At 41.9% G+C, this 25926-nt stretch overlaps 1 protein-coding gene across 1 annotated transcript in view; it reads right to left on the minus strand.

Moving 5' to 3' along the window:
• LOC127574504 (transient receptor potential channel pyrexia-like) overlaps positions 1-25926 on the minus strand; it is a 74449-nt gene that overhangs the window by 41230 nt on the left and 7293 nt on the right. Inside the window, exons 4-5 of the mRNA XM_052023532.1 lie at positions 21325-21408; positions 3086-3218 (exon numbers count right to left, since the gene is read on the minus strand). Coding sequence (XP_051879492.1) covers positions 3086-3218; positions 21325-21408 — 217 coding nt within the window. The remainder of the gene's footprint in view (positions 1-3085; positions 3219-21324; positions 21409-25926) is intronic.

Here is a 25926-nt window from a genome sequence, read left to right on the forward strand (position 1 = left end):
AAATTGGTCCATGCCACCTGATAAATGAAGGGGACTGTTTTACTCTGAAAGATGGAGCCTCATCCACCTGTACAGTTGACCAGAGAATTCCCAACTTGTGCAGTGAATGAGGTCTTTACCTGCATCATTGATTCAAAAAATAACCATGAGATTCACCTGCGGTTTCCAAAGAAAGGGAAAATGAAACTTCAATTAATGTTTCAGCTGCTCAACAAATATATATATATATTTTTTTAAAAAAAAAATCGCACCTGGAATCTGGATTAAGTCCCTACCGAGAAGTGTAGATATCCAGCCAGTTTTCCGTTGAATAATCCATTGATTGAGCAGACCAACTTTTTATTATTCATTTAATGGAAGTAATTTATTTGGTTTTCTGAATACTAATGGTTATTTTAGCTTATGTGGAGTTTGCAATTAAATACTAAAAGCAGATCTATTCAAAGATTCTAGCAATGGGGAAAGAACCAGAACTTAAAATGAATTTTAGCAGCATAGTGGTGGAATAGAGTAACAGATCCAATCTGTAATATATAAAATATGGAGGAATAAAACCAAGGATCAAATGAAATTCTTTCAAAGAAATTGGGAGTCAAAAAGGACAATCTGGACAATAGAACAAATGCTTTCCAGCCAGTCAAGGCTTCAAGCACAAGGGTTTCAACCCATGAACACCCGAGTTGCTACTCACATTGCTACCATTTAGCCAAGTTGTAAACAAAAACTAATTTTAAAAAATTGGAGGAGGAAAGCTGGGGAGTGGCAGAAATAGTTTAGAAGAGAGAAACAGAGTGCAAGAGTGTGAGAGGACACCAGAGAAGGTGCGAGAGAAAAGAAGAGGGAAGGAGAGAGAAAGAGGCCAAAGTAGAGAAGACAGAAACCACTCCAAATGTTTCAAGCTTGTGTTGCTTTTCCATTTACTTATTGCAGTCAAAACCTTGGTGACTAAGAGCTGAATCCCCTCTTCTGCCTCAGCATCTTAACCATAGTGCTAAATCCAAAACTACAGTGTATCCAAGTGTACCAGATGTGGTCCACCTAAGGAGTTACATTAGCATTCCACTTTAATTTTTACATTCAATTCACCTTGCCTATGCACCCAGTATTCCAATAGTCTATTAAAACTATTTCAACTTGGAGATAATGCCCCTTGTGCATTGCGAGTCTTGCAGCCCCTCTCCTGATTAAATCCCTTGCTTTGTTACAATATCCAATTTCCTTCATTCAAAACACTTTTACAAAAAAATGCATTGTTTCAAATTTACTGACAGCTAATTACATCCTTTATTTGTTTGCCTGTTCTAATCAACATAACTTCCATGCATTTATTCACTCTGCCTCCAACATTAATGCGGTCTGCAGACATGGACACAGCTCCCAACAGCCCAACATCCAAGTCAGTGAGATACTTGCTCCACAAGATCTGTCTCAGGCCAGTACCTTGTGGTGAACTGCAACCCACTTTGAACCACTCTGAGAAACAGTTGTCAATTATGGTTTCTGCTTCCTTCTTCCTCAGTATATTTTAATACAATCTACTCCCTCCCCACATCTTCTTTTGTATCGCCTGTGTGATAACTCCACAAATATCATACCTGCAGTAATTCTCTCATATTTAAATAAGCCCCCTCCTCTAAAGAACTTTGTGAACCAGAACTAAACACAGATTGCAAATTCTATTGCAACACACACAAGATGCTGGAGGAACTCAGCAGGTCAGAGCGATCCCTGCAGAAAGGGGGGGTGGGGGGGGGGGGGGAGGGAAAGATGTGTCTCCGTTTTGCAGATTCTGTTTCCCCTCAATGATCTTTATTAATTTCTCCCCCAGTCTTTAAACATTCTAAGACACAATTAACCACTACATGAAACTAACTCTAAATGACCAGAGTTAGCTTGGTCTTCTGTTTTGAAAACAAATATTACTTTCCTTGTAATTCCCACCCAACTGCCCCTCTCAATTTCCGGCCCTCCAGCAAACATCATGGGGGTGAAATTCACCTTTCTGCAAGGGCCTAAAACAGACAGTAATGGAATCTGCCCATTAAAGACCCTGCTGGGTTTTTCCCACTGATGTCAATGGAGTGAAAAACAATCGGACAGCCTGTATAACAACTGGCTGACCAGGTACCATTAATTACATTCCCGATTCAATTCTTCCCTTCAGCCACTCGGTTCTTGAACCAATCAGCACAACCCTAATGACTAGAGTTTGGCAACACTATTACCACTTTACATTAAAAATGGACTTTGTTTTTTTTGTTCTAATTGTGTTTTTACTTGTAAAAATTGTGTTTAACTTAAGTTTTCCTTGTGAATGCTGCTTATGATACTATGTGCCTGTGATGCTGCTGCAAGTTTTTCCATTGCACCTATGCATACATGGACTTGTGCGTTTGACAATAAACTCAACTTTGACTTTGAACTTCTTCCCCCATTCACTCTCAAAGGAAGCGTGGAATACAAGGGATGGGGATTTTCCCCTGTGATTCTACCTGGTTATCTTGCACTCAAGCTTGTTCAAGGATTCCATTGGCCATTTCTGTGCCTAGAGTAGGGGTGCAGCTCTAGTGCTGGCTGATTGCCCATCCATCTGCCCACATTAACATGGCCACACTCTATGAACTCTGCACCCCCTGTCCACTCCCCACCCAAGCCAAGGTGAAATTACCATCCTGCCAGAACTTCCTTCCAACGAGAAACTCCCTTACAATTTCTAGAGCAGCTGCTGTTTCCATCTTCCTTTCCTCAAGAGTCTCAAGAATGAAGTTTCGCCTGGCACTGGACACTTATGGTGTGGTACTGAATTTGTGTCCATTTCATACCTAAACCTAATTTTTATTTCTGCAGATAGACACTGGCAATTTGAAACTGATAAATTCACTTTCTTCCAAAATGCTATAATGTTCTGCTATTGTGCAAAATAATTTTGAAGGAACTTAAATGAGCAAATTTATGGAATTCTACTGTCAGACGGCTCTGCAGATCACAGACTGCACCACAGCCACCAGCCTGGTTACCTTCTCCCAGCTTACTGTGAAAGAGTGGAAGGTTTGACTAGAACTTCAGTGAATTTAAGGTTGCATACCTAGCTCAGCATCTGTTTTAAAAGGTATATGTTTATGTGGGGCTCGCCGTTGTCGCACATAGTCACTCCACTTGTCTTCTTCACAGTCCGTATTCCCTGATCCAGCTACAACTTCATTCTTTGCTTGTACTTCCTGTGGAAAAATATTCAAAGTAAATGTTTACTGATCCTTATAATGCAACTTGTATGCACTCTTCTTCCAGCACTGAGGATAGCATAAAGCACATTTTAGTAATTCAAATTTAATTTTAATGCGATCAGCAAGAAAATTCAGAGTATATTGTAGCATTTCCCACAGCAGCAAAGTTCTTCCTCCTCACTTTTCTACTTTCCTGATTCATTCAACACCCAATACCTTACCCAAGTCACCAGGGTATGGTTTTCAGCAAAACTTAGTCTGATCATCTTCTATTTTTGTACTTACACACACACACACACACACACACACACACACACACACACACACACACACACACACACACACACAAGTCATGTCAAGTTTATTGTCATGTAGAGTCATAGGGTAATACAGCATGGAAACAGGACCTTCAGCCCAACTTGTCCATGCTGACCAAGATGCCCATCACACGTACATGTATGGTGAGGTACAGGTACAATGAAAAACTTGCTTGCAGCAGCATCACAGGCATGTCGATTCAGACAACACACAGAACATAAATTATACAAGACAGTGAAGAAAAAGACTGTGTAAAACAAAACATTAGTACAAAAAACAACATAATCAGAAACAAGTCCATGGTAGTGCAGGAGGTGGTCTGCAGAGTTCCCTTCACATTGGATAAGATTCAGGAGCCAAGAGCCTACCTTCATTTTTCTCTCCATCCCTGATAAATGAGAAGGGCGCACGCAGGCCACAGAATAAGTCCGAGATCTTTCTGATCTGTGTAGGTCAGCAGGACATCCAGTGAGAGGTTTGCTGAACCATGAAAATGGGGTTGCTGCAACTGTCTTGTCCTATTCATCACATTTGATCATGAAGTACATACTTTACAATTCTGTGCTCTTGGCATGGAGCTTCAACTGAAGGATTCGTGTATTGGCAAGTTGAGTGCAAAGGTCAGCAGGACCTAATGGATTTTTGTTCATGTTGGAAGGGTGAATCGACATCCAATCTCTCTTCCTTTTATAATGGCAATAGTTTTGACACCATATTACAAAGGACTCCCCTCTCAGAGATGGCTCATAAATTTTTATCTCTTCTGCCATGACGGCTAACCTTAGAATATGTCTCAGAATGACATGACTGGATGAGCTCCAGCCATACTCAGAGCGAATGGGTTGAAAAGCACAGACAGTGGCCTGTGCACAGGACAGATGACCCTCCCCCAATAATTATTTAGTGCATCAAGGACATTTACACATACAGGTAATTCTGCTATAACTGTTGCATTCCTAAGAAACCTCACGTTATAGAAAATCGCGTTATAAAAACAATTATGTTGATGGAAAAATGGGGGGGGGGGGTTAGGGGCTAGACCGTTTCAGACTCACAATAATAGTTATTTTTCCCGCAGGATTTTCAAATATAGTTTTTAATAGCTATAAGTTTATTTTGTTACTGCAAGCTAAAACTAAGGCTATGTGCTACATTGTTTAATAAAATATCCTTGCACAAGTGTCAATAGAAGCAATTGCCTCTCAGTTTCCAATAGTGTCCACAATGAAACTAGCAGCTAATCCTTTTAAGAGACAGTGGTGACTGATTACTGCAGGAAGGTTACTTGGAAACAGGTCTTTTACCACCCCCCCCCACCCCCAAGACTTTTTGTCCCCCCAAGACAGCTTTTTTTTCTGCGTCAATTTCCAAAGTAACTCTATTCCTGATCAAAATTGCATTACAACCAATTCAGCCTGCATAATACAAATAGTGTTTCCTAATTCATCAATCGCATTATATCTAATTCATGTTATGGAAACACACATTATAGCAGAACTACCTGTATGTACATTGGGTGTACGTTATGTCTGTTTAATGGACCTCTCCAGTAGGAGTCAGATTTAAATTACTGCACACATCCCTGGCAGCAAGGTGGTAGTTGAAGCTAAGCAGTCCTATAATCAATAGATTAGAGCAAAGCTCCTTAGCCATAAGATTAGAGAATGGATTAGCTCAATGAACACAAAATCGACAAGCTCTGAGAACATATGGCCTGCAGTTCTGAAGACCTGTGTACCAGAGACAGGGGCTCTCATAGTCAAGCTCCATTAGAGGGGCTGTGACAATAGCATGGAATAGATTGTACAGCCACATATAATCACAAGATAAAATCTTGCACCCAAAAGGGACAAACACTGCCCTATCGAATCTCTTCCCAGTTACAAGTAAACTGATGATAGGAGTCATTAACAAAAAAACAAACTGCTGGAGGAACTCAGCAGGTCAGGCCACTCTTGTGGGAGGGAAATAGACAGTCGACGTTTCAGGTCGAGACCCTTCACCTGGACTGAAGGAGTAGAGGGCAGATAGACAGTATAATAAGCTGAGGGGAAGGGTTGGAGCAAGAGCTGGCAGGAGGCAGGTGGATCAGGATGAGGAGGGGTGATAGGCAGATAGAGGAGGGAAGAGTGAAAATAGCAACAAAGTCTGGGAGGTGATAGGTGGAGGCAAAGGACTGCAGATGATGGAATCTCATAGGAAAGGAAGGTGGAGCATGGAACCATGAGGATGGGCAGGTGGGAACAGTCAGGGAGGGGACCCAGTGGGTGGAGTGTGTGGATGATGGGCAGATGGAGTAAGTGGAGGACGGGAAAGAAACAAGGCGACTGGGGAGTTGTGTGGTGGGTGTAGGAGGAACTGAGTAGATTAGGAGTCATTAGAACTGCCATCAAGCAACACCTACTTATCATAACCTGCTCACTGATTGGACACAGTATAAAAGAGAGGTGAGGGTATCTGTCCTCAGCATTAATATTAGCCAAAATATAGTAATCAAAAATATTATCAGTGGGATTTTTTTGTGTTTGAAGCCACGCCAGAGTAAACGATATGTGGGAGATCATTCATTGCTTGTCCAGGGCACGTTACAGCAGTTCCTCGTCTTTAATATTTCAGCAATGACTTTTATCCAATCACAAGGTCAGGCATGGGGCTGTCATCTGATGATTCCATAACCCCTCTGATACTGAAGTGGTCCAAGCAGAGCCTGATAACGTTCAGGCTTAGACTGATAAGTGTCAAATGACATTCACGCCACGAGTGCCAGGTGATAAATACCACAGACAGGACAGGTATCTTCCCTGATTGCAGAGCACCCCACATCAACATTTTGCAGCTTGTCCCTAACCAGAAGCATAATTGGACCAGCCAACTCAATACCTTATCCAGAAGAGCAGGAGGGTGCACAAATACTATGTGACAAGTTGCTTACTTTATAGCCTCCCTGGCACGAGCAGGGCTTGATTGAAAAGTAGCCCTATACCTGGATGACAACAGCTTAAAAAAACCCCGAGGGAGCCAAAACACCATTCATGATAAATCAGTTTGCTTACACTACCCTCTATATTACTGAACAGAATATTCACACCTTTGACCATCATGGCTACAGTATGTGCAATCTACTGAAGTAATTGAAACTTGGTTATTTTGGAGTATTGCGAGGTATTGCAGCCCAGTGGCACAGCTAGTGGAGCCCCTGTCTCACAGGTCCAGTGACCCTGGTTCAATCCCAACCCCTGGCCCTGTCTGTGTGGAGTTTACACATTCTCTCTGTGACTGCGTGGGTTTCCTCCAGGTGCTCCAGTTTCTTTCCACATCCCAAAGACATGTGGGTTGGTAGGGTAATTGGCCACTGTGTGTAGGTGAGTGGTAGAATCTAGGGGGAGTTGAAGGGAATTTTGGGAGAATAAAATGGGATTGGTGAAGATGGCTGCTTGATAGTCAGCACAGACTTGGTGGGCTGAAGGGCCTGTTTCTATACTGTGTGACTTCTAAGATCTGTGAATTCACCAGGTTTACTTCAATGGTATTTTCTTCCTTCCCCTGTGACCACCACCACAGAGAAGAACAAATGAAACAGTAACCTGGGGACACAATCAACTACACATTCCCCTTCTTGTAACACACCATCATGGCTTGGATGCATATCAGTGTTTCATTACCCTGCTGATATCCTGGACTTCCATACATAGCAACACCTGGATTCCTTGTACAGCACTTTAAGTGATGGGTGTGCACAGGAGATGTGGAGACTGGGTCACTGTATCTTGCACAAGTTCTGCTGGACCATTAATTACACAGAGGCCAGCATGACTAAAATTATTTGGACCTGACACAGGAAAACCTCTAACACCTTTCTAAATCCAAAGTACAAAATTAATGAGACAATTGACTTGAACTGTTAACTTTATCTCTCTCTCCACAGATGCTGCCTGACCTGCTGAGTGTTTCTAGCAGTGTCTGTTTTTACTGCAGAATTGGAACCATCTGGCAACTTTGTCTGGTTGATCATTTTGCATTGAATTCACACTGCCTGGTATTAGTAATAAAAGTGTTGATGGCTTTTTAGCAAGTTAACAGCTTTGTTAAAGTTGCACACAAACATATATCATATGGACACATTAACACATTGATTATTCATGTTGTACAGTGTGTTTTCAAGTAATTTATGTGTAGCATTTCATTTTTTGAATGCCAGTAAAACAGTGTCAAAATTAGCAGCAGGTGGAAAGGCACTTCCGAAAAAAAAAACATTATTTAGATCCCAAGGGATTTAGAAAAGGCATAGACCCCAGTTGAAAAGCGAACCCATGAAGCATTATGCTGGGATGGTTTACTACCTAAATCCATGTGAATGTACTAAACATCTGTTAATTATTTATGTGCCTGACATTTTTTTACATTAATAGTATGGCTTTCTTTGCAGTCAAACCATATTTATCAACAATAGTCCTATTTGTAAAGATAAGAGCTATTAAGTCTAACAACAATGGTAAAACAGAAAACATATTTATGACGCCTACTCAATTAAACTGCTGAGTGATTAGACCTGGCCTAATTGTACCAGTCCGATCCCATATTAACTGCATTAAAGTAAGCATGTGCTGTTGATGCTAAGCCTCCAAGGTATCCTATGGAAATTATACTAAAAGCCTCCAGGAAGCGTTAAGGTTGGCAGTACAGAGACATTATAGAACATAGATATAGAACATAGAACAGTACAGCACAATACAGGCCCTTCGGCCCACAATGTTGTGCCAACCTTTAAACCTCGCCTAAGACTATCTAACCCCTTCCTCCCACATATCCCACTGTTTTAAATTCTTCCATATGCTTATCTAGTAATCTCTTGAATTTGACCAATGTACATGCCACCACCACTGCCCCAGGCAGTGCATTCCATGTCCCATCCACTCTCTGGGTGAAAAAACCTTCCTCTGATATCTCCCTTGAACTTTCCACCCATTACCTTAAAGCCATGCCCTCTTGTATTGAGCATTGGTGCCCTGGGAAAGAGGCACTGGCTGTCCACTCTATCTATTCCTCAATATTTTGTACACTTTATCATGTCTCCTCTCATCCTCCTTCTCTCCAAAGAAGAAAGCCTTAGCTCCCTTAGTCTCTCCTCGTAATGCATACTCTCTAAACCAAGCAGCATCCTGGTAAATCTCTGCACCCTTTCCAATGCTTCCACATCCTTCCTATAATGAGGCGACCAGAACTGGACACAGTACTTTGAGTGTGGTCTAACCAGAGTTTTATAGAGCTGCATCATTACCTCGCGACTCTTAAACTCGATCCCTCGACTTATGAAAGCTAACGTCCCATAAGCTTTCTTAACTACCCTATCCATCTGTGAGGCAACTTTCAAGGATCTGTGGATACGGACCCCCAGATCCCGCTGCTCCTCCACACTACCCAGAATCCTGGGATGTGGGTGTTGCCAACAAGTTCAACATTTAAAAGTTCCAACACGGATACTGAGGAGGACAATCGTTGTGGTTCTTGAAGGACAGTTGGTACCGGGAGTGCAATTCATATGTTTATCCCTCCAGAGAGTCAATGTTGAATGCCTTTGCCTCATATTAACTGGTTAGTAATAGCTTCAAAGTGGGGTAAGTGGCTCTGCTCCTGCTTGCTCCCCCACCTTGTCCCCACCATGGTTAATGCCCAAATGACGTCCAATGCTCCCTTTCCGATTTAGGAGACAGGCCTCTTTTAACATGGAAATCAGACTCCAGTATTGTTAGTTTTGGTTGGACCTGCTCAGAACCTTTGTACTTCATGGGTGAGGGAGATCAGACCCTGTATAGTCCAGGGGTGAGCGAGGTGAAGAGGTTTGCCGAATGTAAACTGTCAAATTGTTAAAAATATCCACACCACCCTCTCCGAGTTACCTTGCAAATTCCAATTCTGCCCTATCTTGAGACTTCACACTGGCAAGGTAGCCTTGAAATTTCTCTGCCAAATTTACGTGACCCTGGCCTTAAAATTGCAGTGTGTTCTACACCAACACAGTAGATTGCTCAGAGGCAGGCTTTCCTGATTATGATCAAAAGTCACATTGATCCCCTAGTGTGATAATCTTCCCAACATTGTCCTGCATTTGCCTTTCATCATTTTTGAATCTGTATCCCCAACCCTAGTTTAGCCTGTTGAACATGCTGGCTTTGCCTTTCCCATGAGAATTATTGCTCTGTCTAGCTCTATAGTTAGCAGCTTGCAAGGGTCAAAAGTTCACAACTTTTTACCTTAGATTTTTCTAATGAAAGGTCACTAGCCTGAAACGTTAACTCTGCCTCTTTCCACAGATGCCGCTCGATCTACTCAGCATTTCCAGCACTTTTGTTTATATTTCAGGTTTCCAGCATCTACAGTTTTTATGGTTTTAAGTTCCCTGATGCTGGGGAGCAGCCTTGTGGCTTTACTTTGCAACCCACTTGGCTGAATGCCTTCCTGCTCCACTGTGTAGTCAAGGTGCAGTCTAGCTAGAACACAGTGCACTTTTAGCATGGCATCCTCTTCCTCCATTGACCTCTCTGAGTCATACTTCACTGATCTGGTGAGACCGACCAACCTTTTATTTCATTCCTCGGTTGCACCCTGAAGTAATGTGACATATTAAGTGTTGGCCCATCAAATCACTTTTACCTTTACCCTTTCTTATTTCGACTACATTATTCATCTGTTTTTCATATAGTTCTTTACATTTCTGGAGTGGAGGCTGAGGGGTGACCTGATTGATAATTTTATAAACTTCTGAGGCATGGAGAGGTTAGATAGAGTCTTTCCCAGGGTGGAAATATCAAATACTAGCAGGTGTGAAGGTGAGAGGGGGAAAGTTTAAAGGAGATTTATGAGGCAAGATTTTTGTTTCACACAGAGTGTGGTAGGTGCCTGGAATGGACTGCCAGGGGAAGTGGTAGAAGCAGATACGATAGCAATGTTTAAGAGGTGTTTAGACAGGCACATGAGCAGGCAGGGAACGAAGGGATAGAGACCATGTGTGGGCAGAAGGTATTAGTTTAAACTGGCATTATGATCTGCACAGACATTGTGGATTGAAAGGCTTGTTCCTGTGCTGTACAGCTCTATGTTTTAAGGAATTAAATAGAATTTCACTGAACTTGTAATAATGCTGATAGGGAAACTGATAGGTGTCATGTTTGTACTGTACTGTATTAACAGATCAATCCAGTTATCCAAAAATGTGTTAATTAAATATAAAAAGGTCTTTCTGATTCACACTGAGAATTTTATTTTCCTTTCACTACATTCACATGCTTATCTTAATTGCTAGATTTGCACAATTTTGGAAACATTTGTCAGGTGTCCATACTGATATGTTCATCTCTTTCTCTCCACTAGTGATTTATTAAAAAAAGTTAACATCTGGGTCAGGTCCTGGTGATCTACTCATAGCTGCATTGACTGAAACCTGAATCGTTCTCCTGAACACATACTTTATAAGGGCCAAAAGGGAAGAGAAAAGAAATATTTTTAGATGTTCCCGCTGAAAAAGTAAGTTCAACTGGGGCTAGCAATGAGCAATGCACAGAGCAAGTAGATTAACATTTGTTATACTGAGGTAATTCCAACTCATCTTTAAATAAGAAAGACACGGCACATTTTTCAGAGTACTTGTTGACAGCAGTTGTCTGCCTATTCACTGGAAGTGGCAGGTTCTAATTGTGTTCTCTCAAAGGACTGATCCCTCATGGTTTAAAAAACAATGTGAGCTTACTGTTGCTTTTCAGTCAATCTTACATTTTAAAACTCCTTCCTTGTCCAAATTTTTGTATCTCCAAACTCTCTCTTTTAGATATAGAGTCATAAAATCATACAGCATGGCAAACAGGCCCTTCAGCCCAACTTGTCCACGCTGACCAAGTTGTCTACCCGAACTAGTCCCATTTGCTAGGCCCATTTGCCTCTTCAGTTCACCATTCACTGTATCACCTCATGCTTATGTGAAGTGCACTGCAATATTTTGTTACTGTCTGGCACATTAGAGGTGCCAATTACTTGTGTTCCTGCAGACAATAATCTGGGCTGCTGTGCTCCCCAGAACCCCCATCCTCCACGATCAAGGATACATTCACCCCAGCTACTCTCACGCAACCAATCTTACCTCAACTTTACACCTCAATGTTCAGGGGGCGTTGAGGATCTGCTATGAAATTTTGAGGTCACTGGCCCCAAATCAGTGACCACTTTCCTACTGGACCCGTTGGTCTGCAAACGGGCTGCACCAGATCAGCGTAGGTCCAAAAATCAATGTCCAAAACTAAGGATCTCACAAAACAAAATCACAATGCACCATATTAAACCCCAGAGAGTTAGATCTCACCATTTCAGAGACCCAAGAGGATCAGGACATCTGGGTACCATTGGTGATCTGACATTTCAGAAGAGAGCAATTATTGTCCATGCATCTCTCACTACAAACCACACATTGCCTAATGGATAGACAATTTGTTCCATTTGGCACATTGACCCTCATGCTTCTCTCTCCCAGTTGCAGGATGGGTCAGGAGTGGCAAAACATAGGTAATTAAATTATTCCCATTGGTGTTGAAGAATTTATAATGGCACAGCTGAATAAGGGAAGCATGTGATGTATTTGCAGAATGGGAGCTACCAAGACACAAAGAGACAGACACAGAGACAGAGGGGGACAGAGGGGGAGCAGTAACCTTGAATGGGGCAGGAAGGATGGGGCAGTAAGGCATAGTAAGTTCCCAGATTTAATGATCCAGCAGTATGTTACTAAGTGGGTCAGAAGGCACTGGCTGCTTGAGACTAAAGTCAAGAAGCTCAAGTTATATGGAGGTAGACTGCCAAAGCAGTCAGTGCTGCCTCCATCATCCCAACGACTGCCACTCAGTACAAGAAGTCCAATCAGAAGCAGCACTGACTAGTTGTGATATGGGGAGGGTTACTGACCTATAGTTGGTGGATCACCAATCACATTCTGTCATGAAAATACCTGCCTCTGGTAGGTTAACCATACATTCCATCAGAACCGAGGCACAATTGGTTTGGGAGTGTGGCCATACTTGATCATGGAGTGGCAATGTTGCAAGTCCCAAACTGATGTTAAGAGGCCCAAATTATTATTTGGTTCACCCCTCATTTTAAAGTTGTTGTTAAGGTTCAGAGATCAAATAGGCACCTTGCTATCACCCAATCACTGTCCTCCCAATTCTAGAAAATCAAAACTGTTTATTGGCTCAATTTTGCCGAGAAATATCAGGTTTGTTCTAAAGGGATTTTAATTTTACAACAATTTTTGAATATTTCTGAATGTTTGGCAGTCAACTAACCTGGAGGTGTGCATTAACAAGACTGCCAGATCTTTCTTCCCAACCCTTCACTACCCCATGGTCCCATTACACTGAGAAAAACTCTGCTGCTGCACGGGGTCTCTCAACAGGGACTGAGCTGGCTCTGGACCACATGACCTGGCAGTACCTGCTCAATGAGGATCTGAGCTTTCATCATAGATCAGTGGCAAGTGCAAGTGGTTCAAATCTGACTACAACTTCTGGGCCAAAATCTTGGTTCTTCTAGCCATTTCTGTAGTATATCCTGCAGTATTGTTATGTTATTATATTTATCTGTGTCAATTATTTCTCTTAACAAGAAAAATTGTTTATAAACAGACCCATAGAGAGGGGCACAGGTTCTTCAGCCACCAGGCACCTACTTGCACCAATATTACACGGATCACATTTTGTTCTCCACACACTCCACTCAACTCCCCAACATTCTAACACTCACCTACACATAAGGAGCAATTTAGAGCAGCCAATTAGCCTACCAACCTGCATGTCTTAGAGATGTTGAGGAAGAAAAGCACTCGGAGGAAACCCACATGTGCAAACTCCACACAGACAGCACTGGAAGTCAAGATTGAAGTCAGGTTGCTGGAGATGAGGCAGCAGCTCTACTAGCTGCACCACTGTGCTACCAAATGTTAGAACATGTGCAGTAACTAGTGTATGCCAATAAAGCAGTAGCTAACTTTACTCACCAGCAATGTGTGTGTTTCATTACTAACATGGGTGCTAAACTGAAAGACTTTACAATTTCCAACTTTTTCTTCGAACAACATTAACTAGACAGCTCAACACCTCGTACAAGTAGGCAATGAGCATGTGGTCCAGCAATTGGTGACTGAAAATTGCCACTGACATGGATCCTACATTGGAACTCAATTTGAATATTTGAACCAGCAAGTGTACTGCTCTTCCATTTGAAAATTGTGGCAGGAAAAAGAGGTCATGAAATATCCTTGGCAGGAGAATCTGAAGTTTCTAAGTATATTGAGAGCAACAGGGGAGAAAGAATGGATCCCCTTAGGAACCAAAGGGGTATTCTATGTGTAGAGCCAGGGGAAGTGGGCAAGGTCCTAAATGAATACCTTTCACCTGTATTCACCAAGAAGGACATGAGTTCAGGGAGAAATACATTGATTGTGTGGACCATGTAGGAAGGTGGAAGTGTTAGGTGTCTTGGAATGCATAAGGGTGGATAAATCCCCAAGGCTGGATGAGATCTATCTCAGAATGCTGTGGGAAACCATGGAGGAGATTTCTGTGGTCTGGATGCAGGTTTTTGCATCTTCGTTACCCACAGGCAAGGTACGTGAAGCCTGAAGGATAGCTAATGTTGTTCATTTATTCAAGAAGGGCAGCAGGAACAAGCCAAGTAACTACAGGCCAGTGAGCCTTATTTTAGTGGGAGGGAAATTAATGGAGAACATTTATGTTCGTTTGGAAAGGCAGAGGCTGATTAGTAATAGTCAGGATGGCTTTGCAAGGGGGAAATCCTGCCTCAGTAATTTGATTGACGTTTTTAAGGAGGTGACCAAGGAGATTGATGAAGGCAGTAGATGTTGTCCATGTGGACTTCGGTAAGGCACTTAAGGCCCTGTATGGTAGGCTGCTTCAGAAGGTGAAGGTACATGGGATCCAAGGCAAGCTGGTGAATTGGATCCAAAATTAGCAGTGACAGGAGGCAGAGGATAGTGGTGGAAGGTTGTTTTTCTGATTGGAAATCTATAACTAGCGGTGTATCTCGGAGATTGGTGCTGGAACCTTTGCTATTTGTGACATATGTTAAAAACCTGGATGTGAATGCAGAGGAATGATTAGTAAGTTGCAGATGACACACAAATTGGTGGTAACACACAAGATGTTGGAGGAACTCAGCAAGTCAGGCACTGTCAATGGAGGGAAATGGACAGTCAATGTTTCAGGTCAAGACTCTTCATCTGGACTGAAAGACAAGAGGGGAGGTATCCGGTATAAAAAGGTGGAAAGAAGGGGGGTGGAGCAAGGGCTGGCAAGCAATAGGTGGATCCAGGATAAAAAGGTGCTATCTCCCCTTTATCTTTTAGTCCAGGTGAAGGGTCTCAACCTGAAACATCGACTGTCCACTTCCCTCTATAGATGCCGCCTTACCTGCTGAGTTCCTCTAGCATCTTATGTGTTGCTCCAGATTCCCAGCATCTGCAGTCTCTTGCGTCTCAAAAATTGGTGGTGTTGTGGAAAGTGAGAAGGGTTGCTAAGGCTACAGGAAGGTAGAGGTCAGTTGGAAAGTTGGGCGGAGCTTAGGCCGATGGAACTTTGAAGTTTGAAGTGATGCATTTTGGAAGTCAAATAGGGGTAGGATATCTGCAGTAAATGGTTGGGCACTAAGGAATGTTGATGAACAGAGAGACCTAGAGATTCAAGTCCATTGTTCCCTGTAAGTGGCAGCACAGGTGAAAGGGTGATGAAGACATGTTTGCCTTCGTAGGTCAACCATATTATGTTGCAACTTTACAAAACTCTGATTAGATTGCACTTGGAGTATTGTGTGCAGTTCTGGTCACTCTGCTAATAGGAAGGATGTGTTTGCGCTGGAGAGAGTGCAGGAGAGGTTCACTGGGATTGAAGGACTTTAGTAATGGGGAGAGATTGGATAGGCTGGGCTTGTTTTCCCTGGAGCAAAGGAGGATGAGGGGTGACCTGGCTGAACTATATGTAAGATTATGAGAGACATATATAGGGTAGATGGTCAAAATCTTTTTCCTTTGGTAGGGGTTTCAAAAACAAGAGGGCATAGATTTAAGTGAGGGACGAATTTTAAAGGGGATCTGAGAGCTAATTTTTTTTTAAAAAACACACACACACACACACACACACACACACACACACACACACACACACACACACACACACACACACACACACACACACAGTGTGGTTTGTATTTGGAACGTGCTGCCAGAAGAGGAGTGGAATCAGATATGTTTTGAGGGCATTTAGACAAACAATTAAATAGGCAAATTAAAGCATATGGTCCTAATAATGTGGGTAAATGGGATTAGCGTAGATGGGTAAAAGGTCGGCTTGAGCGAGGTGGGTCGAAGGGCCTGTTTCTGTGCTGTACAGCTCTTTGACTTCACTCCATTGTCCAGCCATACAGGGTACAAGGAAATAGTCAGCTGGTAGCTCAAAAGCTAAACTCTGGATATTTGCAATTTGACACCAAGAACCCTCCCAATGGTAAGGAAAAATTCACAAATAACCCCAAATCTCTGGAGCGACACACACAAAATGCTGGAGGAACTCAGCAGGTCAGGCAGCATCTATAGATGGAAGTAGACGGTAGATGTTTCGGGTCAAGACCCTTCATCAGGACTCCCAGTTTGGCCCCAGCAAGGATCCCAGGTACTTGTATTCTATTGATTGCTTCTCCTTCCACTTCTTGACCTGCTGTGTTCCTCCAGCATTTTGTGCATGTTGCTCCAGATTTCCAGCATCTGCAGTCTCTGTTGTGACCCAAATCTTCATCCTGAAAGCTTTGAAACATGCTCAATAGCCAAATATGCCTGTGGAAAAATAAACACTCTTGATTTTGTTGCACTGTGAGATCTTGTTGTGCAGCATGAACACTACGACAGAAACTTCACAGTGCAACAACAACTTGCTTTTATATAGCATTGTTAATTTGGTATTAAGCCGTATGAGGACAGAAACTTGGTAAAAGGAGGTAGGTTTTAAAATGCATCTTTAAGAGATGGAGAGAAATGTAGAGAGTAATACAGAAGGAACTCCAGAACTTAAGATTTAGGCAGCAATAAAAGACTCAGACAATAATACAAAAGCTGGGAATCCGAAATAATAACAGAAGATGCTCAATGATTCTACCTGACCTGTCATCAATTTCCAGCATTTTCTGTTGTTATTACAGGATGTGCAAGAAGGCAAAATTGAGGGAACACAGATCACACCTGCTTGGAGAACTGGAGAAGATTGTTGAAGTGATGGAAGGGAACCAATAATGGATTTGAAAATAAAGATGAGAATTGAAAGTACAATGGTACTGGACTAGGGAGCACAAGGCTGGTGATGAACAGTTTGTAGTTTTCAAATCCCAATTTTGGTTTTATTTAACCATTCCTTCCTGATTTACCTCATCTCATGACCTCAAGGATGATCCCTCTGCATTTCACATGCAGAACAACACAAACAAGCTCTTTTATAAACAGGTTTCATCATTCATAACATAAATGCACAGTTGTGTCCCAGAACCCAATAGCAACCTGTGCAGTACTAAAATAAAAATGATTTTAATAAATCAGGAAGATTTATCATGATAGTTCAGTGTAAAGCAACACAACTCCCACCACCTTACCAATATTGACAATCTTGATGTTGATTTTATTATAGACTGTAGCCTTAAGTCATTAATAACCTTCTGTAATCCATATTCCAAGGTATTGTTTGACATTCTTATCTCAAAACCTCTGTAAAAGCCATTTCACCATGATAAACTTCAACTGATAATGGAGTTCCACAGCATGGAATCCAACCCCAGAATTAATCTTATACAATCTGGGGCACACTTGCTACTTACTCCCACTAGTTCCATTTTTAGCAACTCCACTATTTTCTGCTCAAGAAACAAAGCCAACATTTAGGACTAAAATTTGTTCAAATTTAATAATGACAGAATATAAATCTTCCAGGAAAGGAATACCATGCAGGAGCATTGAGTAACTTTCATTCAATTTGCATCAGACATACAAATACCTCACACATGACAATTCCTTTGACAGCACCACACCATAACTTTTGTCACTTATCCATCAATAACAGCTACCTCTGCACAGGTTAAACACTTCACAATTTCACGGCACATGGCAAACTGACAGAAAGCTCAAAAATTAGTCAAATAGGCATTACATAAGTCTGCGTTTACTATCTTGAACTCCCCCCTCCTTACTAATGAACGATATACTTCAGATTTATTTTCTGTTCAGAACTTACTACTTCATTGCCTGAGCAATGTGCAAATAAGCATAATGCAAGTTTAGTAAATTATGAAGAAACAATTCAAACTCAGTAGTTCAAATTTTCATGTTCTTATTGATTTCATAAAATTTTGGATGGAGATTAAACTTTTTGATTCTAAATGCAGCAAAGACTATTTGTCGATTCCCTTTTATAATGCTAACTGCAATTGATTTACTGTAAAACTCACATTGCTGATCACCCACTTTACAGCAATTGCCTGATTTTAATTCCCCTTGGTTACGTATTAATATCAGGCTTGTTTACACAGGGTACAACTTCAAACCTTCAGATGGGTCTAAATCAGGTAATATTGTAAACAGTCAGGAGCAGCATTCAGAAGGTGTGTATCGACTTGTTAATTGGCAAGCACCAGTTTCCTGAGAAGTGTGAAATTATGCATTTTCATTGGAAGAATGGGGTGGGGTGACTGCACAATATAACGTAATGGTGACGCAAGAAACTGCAGATGCTGGAATCTGGAGCAACACACAAAAAGTTGGAGGAACTCAGCAGGTCAGGTAGCATCTACACAGGAAAATAGACAGTCGACATTTCAGGTCAGACCCTTCATCTGGACTGAAAGCAAGAGGGGAGGTAGCCAGTATAAAGAGGTGGAGGGAAGGGGTGGAACAAGATGGCAGGCAATAGGTGGATCCAGGTGGGGTGGGGGTGGGGTGGGGGTGGGGGAGTGTTGAAAGGCAGATTGGGGAGGGAAGAGTGGGGAAAGCACCAGGAGCTGGGAGGTGATTTGTGGAAGTGACAAAGGGCTGAAGATGATGGAATTTAATAGAAAAGGAATCTGGAGAATGGAACAGAGGGAGGTGGGGAGGGCAGATGGGAGTAGTGGGGGAGGGGAACCAGTGGGGTGGGGGGTGGGGGAAGTGTGTGAGTGATGGGCAGGTGGAAAGGGAGGATAATAGAGACAGGATGATGGGGGCTTGGTAGATCAGGAGGAGAGAGGAGAGGGACAGAGGGGGAGCAGTTTACTGGAAGTTGGAGAATTCAATGCTTATGCCACCAGGTTGTAGACTACCCAGGCACAATACGAGGTGTTGTTCCTCTAAGTTGAGTTTAACCTCATCTTGGCAGTAGAAGAGGCCGAGAACAGACATGTCAGCATAGGAATGGGAAAGAGGATTAAAATGACTGGCAACCGGGAGATCCGGACGGCCACGGTGGACGGAGTGCAGGTGCTTGGCAAAGCAGTCACCCAGTCAGCTACATTGGTGAGACCAGACGCAGACTGGGCAACCGATTTGCCGAGCACCTATGCTTTGTCTGCCGTGGCCATCTGGATCGTACACAGAGAGGCCTCAGGGTATATTCATACAAGTTAAAGGTGACAGAAAATAAAGAACATAACAAAGAGAGGGGCATAAAAGTAATATTGTCATCTTGAGCAATTATAAATCACTGGTTATACTTTTGCTGAAGCATCACACTTCAGGACATCCAGAACTTAGAAAGTGCCTACAACATTTGTGAGAACAGTAGCTGGGATACAGTTTCACAAGGAGCTTAGAGGAGCTGGACTTGCTCTACCTACTGCAGAGAAAGTTAAAGGGACATTAATACAGGTCTACAAAAGTATTGAGAATTTTGATAGAGTGGACAGGGATAAATGATTTCATGGATTCATAGAGTTATACAGCAGGGAAACAGGCCCTTCAGCCCAACTTGTCCATGCTGACAAATACGTACACTTGAGCTAGTCCCATTTGTCTGTGTTTGGCCCATATCCCTCTAAACCTTTTCTATCCTTGTACCTGTACAAATGTCTTTCAAACATTGTAATTGTACCCACCTGTACAGCTTCCACTGGCAGCTCATTCCACATACCCACCACCTTCTGTGCCCCTCATGTCCCTTTTAAATCTTTCCCCCCCTCACCTTAAATCTATGTCTTCTAGTTTTAGACTCCCCTACCCTTGGAAAACAGACTGTGACCATCCATCTTATCTACACCCCTCTATATACCTCTAAGTTCACCCCTCAGCCTCCTATGCTCCATGGAAAAAGGTCTCAGCCTATCTAGCCTCTCCTTATAACTCAAGCCCTTCAGTCCCAGTAACATCCTCGTGAATCTTTTCTGCACCCTTTCCAGCTTAATGAAAGCATTCCGAGAGCTGGGCAACCAGAACGGAGCACAATACTTCAAGTGTGGTCTCACCAATGACTTGTATAGTTGAAGCATGACGTCCCAACTCCTCAATGCCCTGACCGATGAAGGCAAGTGTGCCAAACACCTTCTTAACCACCCTGTCTACATATATCGCCACTTTCAGAGAACTACGTACGAGTACCCCTTGGTCTTCTTGTTCCACATTTCCCATAGCAGAAGGATCAGACAGATTAGTTGGAGCAGCTCCAATAGTAATTTTCAAAAGGATGTTAGAGAAATATATGAAGAAGAATACAAATGTGCAGGGTTATGGGGTTAATTGGGCAGCTCTTTAAAAGAGCCAAAATAAGCATTACAACCCAAATGATGATCATCTAAACTGTGTGAAAGGCCTGGAAAGAGTGGATGTGGAGAGGACGTTTTCATTAGTAGGAGAGTCTAGGATCCGAGGGCACAGCCTCAGAATAAAGGAATGTCTCTTAGTTGAGGAGGAATTTCTTCAGCCAGAGGGCTGTGGAGATTAAGTCATTGTGTGTATTTAAAGCAGAGATTGATAGGTTCTTGATTGGTAAGGGGGTTAAGGGATATGGGGAGAAGGTGGGAGAATGGGGTTGAAAAAAAAGCAGCCATGATTTAATAGCAGAGCAGACTCAATGGGTCAGATGACCTAATTCTGTTCCCATGTCTCATGGTATGAACATCCCAAATAGTTTCTACTGCGTCTTGGTGGGAAGTGGGAGTCACTTGCATTTGAGATACTGCAACATTAATATTGCAATCACTGCCTGAATGGGTGATGGGAGCAAATTCAATATTCACTTCACAAATTAAATGGATACATACTTGGAAAGGAAAGATGGAAGTCACAATGCTTCCCTGATAATCAGGGGATTGAAATTAATTGGATAGTTTGGGACAGTCTACATGAGCTGATATTTGTGTGGTTGTGTGTGTTTGTTATGTATATATGCATTAAGTATTTTTGGTTTCCGATAATATTTTGCTACAGTACTTGTAACAACAGAAGAAATACTTCATGATCAGACATGCCCAGATTAGGACTCCATCTGAATTTAACAAGGTACATGAGACATAAGCGTGGAGAGTAAAAGTAACCAATAGCAGGCATCTTCCTTAAATGGTCTCCCACGCTGGTTATTTGCAAAGGAAGCTGTTGTTGCTAGCGGTTTCCCAGCAACTTACCTTGTGAAAATAATTAAGGATGAGGATGGCGACCTCAGTCAGTGCATTTAACAATAAGAGGCTTAGATACTGAAGAAGTTTAAGGCAAAATGCTTTGAAAAGTTACCTGTGACTTTGAAACTGCGGGCACATTTTCCAAAAGTGGTGGCCTGACTTGATTTGATTTCTTCAGTGACATTACACTTTTCCACTGAAACGTGAAAATAGAAAAGAGTGAAATAGCATAATATCTGATCAAAGCCTACTTATTAAACTCAAAATAACTGCGGGTATATTTCCTTCGGCTACTGTACACCATTTAAATATTCCAAGGGATAGATAGGCAGCAAACTGCCAAGAAAAACAAAACTAAACTAAATTTTGGAGAAGGCAAGCAATCAGAAAATAGCAATAAAACACAAAATCTGATAGAGCGAACTACTGTTAAAATAAATCCCGAACAATTGTTTCTATATTTAAACATGCATCTGACATCTATTAAATTATTATCAGATAGTTTTAGAAATGTTGCCAGTCATACTCAACAAGTCTGAAGAAAATATACCAACCTGTGATGTAGGAACAGTCAATGCAGACTGAGCACTACTCCCGATGTTACCGACTTTGTTAGATACTCCCACATTTCCCGCCCCTGGATGCGATCATCTTTGAAGCACCCGTCGCCATAGAAACAGTGAGATTGTCTCATCTCCTCCTCACTCTCAACACTTGGTAATTCCATTCTTGAACATTTATTACAGTTGTTCGTTGAAATATTGACCAACTTTGAGTAAAAGCTTTGCTTTTAAGATTGTTGAAGGTAAGATTTTCAACCCAGAATTTATTTCCAAATACTATGTTTAGAGAATGTTGTTGGATATCACGTGCATCGAAGTTTTATTTGTGAGTAAAACAAATGCCACTATTTCAGTTTTAAAACTCAGTAAAAATTGTGGGATAAACAATAACAATGACGAATCAACGGCATTTTTTTTTGCTATGTCAAGCCCTAATTTCGGCTGAACTTACTTTCATAAAATGACGAATTTTGTTCTGTTCTGTTTTAAAGTAAGATTCAATTTTAGGTTTCATAGTCAAGTATGAGAGATTTATCTTTAGTAATGCTGTTGTGGCATTTTGAACGGATCCATTGTTTATACTTAGAATCATAGACTCCATTCCATTCAGAATGGAAACAGGCTCTTTGGCCACCAAGTACACACCAACCATTAACCACCCATTTTTACACTAATCCTGTCCTAACCCATCTTGTTCTCCTAACATCCCTATCGACTACTCCCTAGATACGACTCCTCACTTATTCACAAGGGACAACTTACGTTGACAATTAACCAACCAACCCGCATGTCTTTGGGATGTGGGAGGGAACTGGAGCACCCAGAGGAAACCCATACATTCATAGGGAGATCGTGCAAACTCCACACGGACAGCACCCGAAGTCAGGATTGAACCCAGGTCTCTGGTGCTGTGACAGGAAAGTTGCAGCTGAATGTGGGATGGAACACACCAGGAGGGTTTCAGCTGGGACAACCAGTTCTCCTGGGTGTTTGTCACAGCTTTGATTTAAGGGCAGTTACTTGGTTTTTACAAAGGAGCATTTCTGTCTAATTCATCATCCTGGATAGCCTAATACAAATCTACTTCTACAAATAGAAGATATCCATCGGACATAGGATATCAACACCACAAGGAGAGTTGGGTTTGGAAGGCAGGTGATAAGAAGGCGAAAGCATCCAGATTATTATAAAACAGAGACACAAGAGACTGCAGATGCTGGAATCTGGAGCAACACACTAAGTGCTGGAGGAACTCAGCAGGTCAGGCAGCATCTATGGAGGGAAATGGACAGTTGATGTTTCGGGTCGAGATTCTTCATCTGGAGTTCATATCTGTCACTTGCATTGGTAATTGAGTAGTAGAATTCTTGTTTCCTGCATGGGAGGCCTGGGTTTGATTCCTGCCCAATGCAATCTTGGACCCTTCCTCCTTACCCGCAACGTTGACCGCCTGTTTTTCTCCACGGATGCTGCCTGGCCTGCTGAGTTCCTCCAGCATCATAGTGTTTTTCATCTAGATATTCCAGGATCGGTAGTCCTTTGTTTCTCAATCAAAGATTATTATAAGAATTCAGTTTAAAACCATTGGCATCCAATAAAATAATATTGTCCTCAAAATGGGGCTGGGTCTATCACATTCAGAGAAGAGGAACCACATTGTGATGCAAGCGTCTGCTAGTCTAAGGCAGCAATCCCCACTTGATATAAATACATGCTGAGAGATGCACTGAAGCTCGGTGTAGCCAATGCAAAGGCTTTGTGGGGAAGGACTGTAGTCTAGGGTCCTTCTGCCACAGGATGTTGAGGCTGGGTCTGGTATGGAAGCCCCTCAAACAACTTAAGTTTGTATCACCCCAGGGGGGCCAATGCTGCTATGTACACAAAATGTGCTAACACTACTACTGTATAGAACCAATAACGCTGTGAATGTATAAACTGAAAAACACTATGAACGTAAAGAGCTATGCATTGTTTTTCTTTGTACATATGTATAATTTTTAAATATGAATTAAGTTTATTTTTGAAATAAAAGAAATTGATATAAATATAGCTTCCAGAACCTGCTTTGCCACTTTAAGTTTGATTTGAGTCAAATGTGCACTGTTCCAGGGACAATGGCAATGAAGAGGTGCAGTCAATAATTGCTAAAGCATGGATGCTTCTCCAAGCTCTGCAAAAATAATCTTGCAGTTTAATGACAGAATTTACTGCAACTCAGAAAGCAGGAATGTTCAAAAGTTTATTTGCATTATGACTAAAGGAGTTGGAACACACTGTTGCCACAGGCAGGCGGTTAGAACTGCAGCATGACCAGTTTATGGAGATAAATTCAATTATAAATGGAATGGAAAAATAGATTTTAATTTATGTGGTGCTTTTGACATAAAAAGAGAGAAGTCTGTATCCATTTTACCGGGGTTAAGCAGCGTCTATGGAGGGAAAGAGTGGTAGAGTTAACATTTCAGATGGATGGCAAATTTTAAATGTCCCACCACAGTTCCAAAATGCCTGTTAATGTTCTCATGTTCATACCTGGACCCTTTGGTACAGTCAGACACCGTCCTTTAATGACTCACCTCTGTTGTCCAGCTCAGTGATCCTGCTTCACTTGGTTATGGCCTTGGCTATCTGATCCTCTCGTTGCAACCTGAACAGTTACTTCAGTGTCCCACAGTAGTTTAACCATGGTCACCTCCTCTTCATTATCTTCATGCTATTCTTTGGCATGATCTGACATGGGGTCAGCTTCCACATGTGCTCTTATGGCATACAACACTACCTGTTCATTTCTGGTTTGGTCCCTGTTTGTTTCAGAGTGTTATTCTGATATTCAATCTTGGATGGGCCATAATTATTTCTGGTTAAATATCAGGCAGGATGAAACAATTTCCCTCAGCTCCATCACAAACTCTCCAGGCTTGTCACTAAATTGATATCCCTACCCAGTTCTGTCTCAATCTGAATTTGATTTTTAGCAACCTTTGCATGCTACTTCACCCTGAACAGAGTTTCAAGCTCCATCAGACAGACCCTCTACACTACAGCATCCTCTAGCTCTGTCCCCAACTCAGTCCTTCTCCAGTTTCAACTCTCAATCAAAAATGCCCTTTCACATTTAAATTCAACCACCTTCTTTGCTCCTTTAACATTCAGTACTGGAACTGTTGTCTGGGTGTTAATGGTCAGATATTTAGCAATGATTTACACTGCAGTATCCAAACTATAAAGAGGCTTAGACTCCTTAACAATATCTGCACAGATGGCAAACTGCATGCAAATTATTAAGATGGTAGGTTGCTGGATATTTGAGTCCCTCTGTCAGATCCTGAGCGAGTTCAGGCATACGGGCAACAGCTCAGGTTCCAAAACACTGAGCGATAATTCCACTTTAGCCAAGCCTCTCTTTGTTATTAGAAGCTGTCTCGTTTCTTAAAAGAGGTGGTCTGAAGATTACACGGTGATAATTACTTCACAGCGATATATGCCTCCTCTGGGGATGCAACACAGTATGCAACACAGATAGAGATGGACATCAGGTGCTGCTGGAAGATCAACAACTTGGTGAAAGACGTTCTTTGGTCTGCCTGAAACCCATTGGTATTCCAGTACAGCGAGATGTCCGGAAGGGAATACTGCCGACTGACACATTCCAGGCTGTTGGAGTACATGCTGAGGGATGCTCTGAAGCTTGTTACAGCCAATGCAAAGGCTTTCTGGGGAAGGACCACAGTCTAGGGTCCTTCTGCTAACAGACATTGAGGGCTGAGTCTGGTGGGGAAGCCCCTCAAACAATGGAAGGGAGTATTGCCCCAGCGGAACACGTGTGGCAATGCTGCTATATAAAAAAATGTGCTAACACTACTGAATGTATTGATCATATGAGACTAAGAATGTAAAGAGCTTTGCACTGTGTTATTCTTTTGTATATATTTTTATATTATGAATAAAGTTTACTTTAGACATCCTAACTGGGAAAGGTACAGATATGGGAGAGCTTTAAGATTGGAGATTATTTAAAGCATGTTTATGCAGTGTTTTAAGTGCCATTTTTTCTGCAATTTCTATTGGCTCCCAGTTGACATTATACTTTTGATGGTTTGGAGTAACCAGAGAAAAATAATTGCTCATTAAATAATTTAATCAAAAACTGC

This window comes from Pristis pectinata, chromosome 9, assembly GCF_009764475.1.
Source record: "Pristis pectinata isolate sPriPec2 chromosome 9, sPriPec2.1.pri, whole genome shotgun sequence".
In the NCBI taxonomy this organism is placed as follows: Eukaryota; Metazoa; Chordata; class Chondrichthyes; order Rhinopristiformes; family Pristidae; genus Pristis; species Pristis pectinata.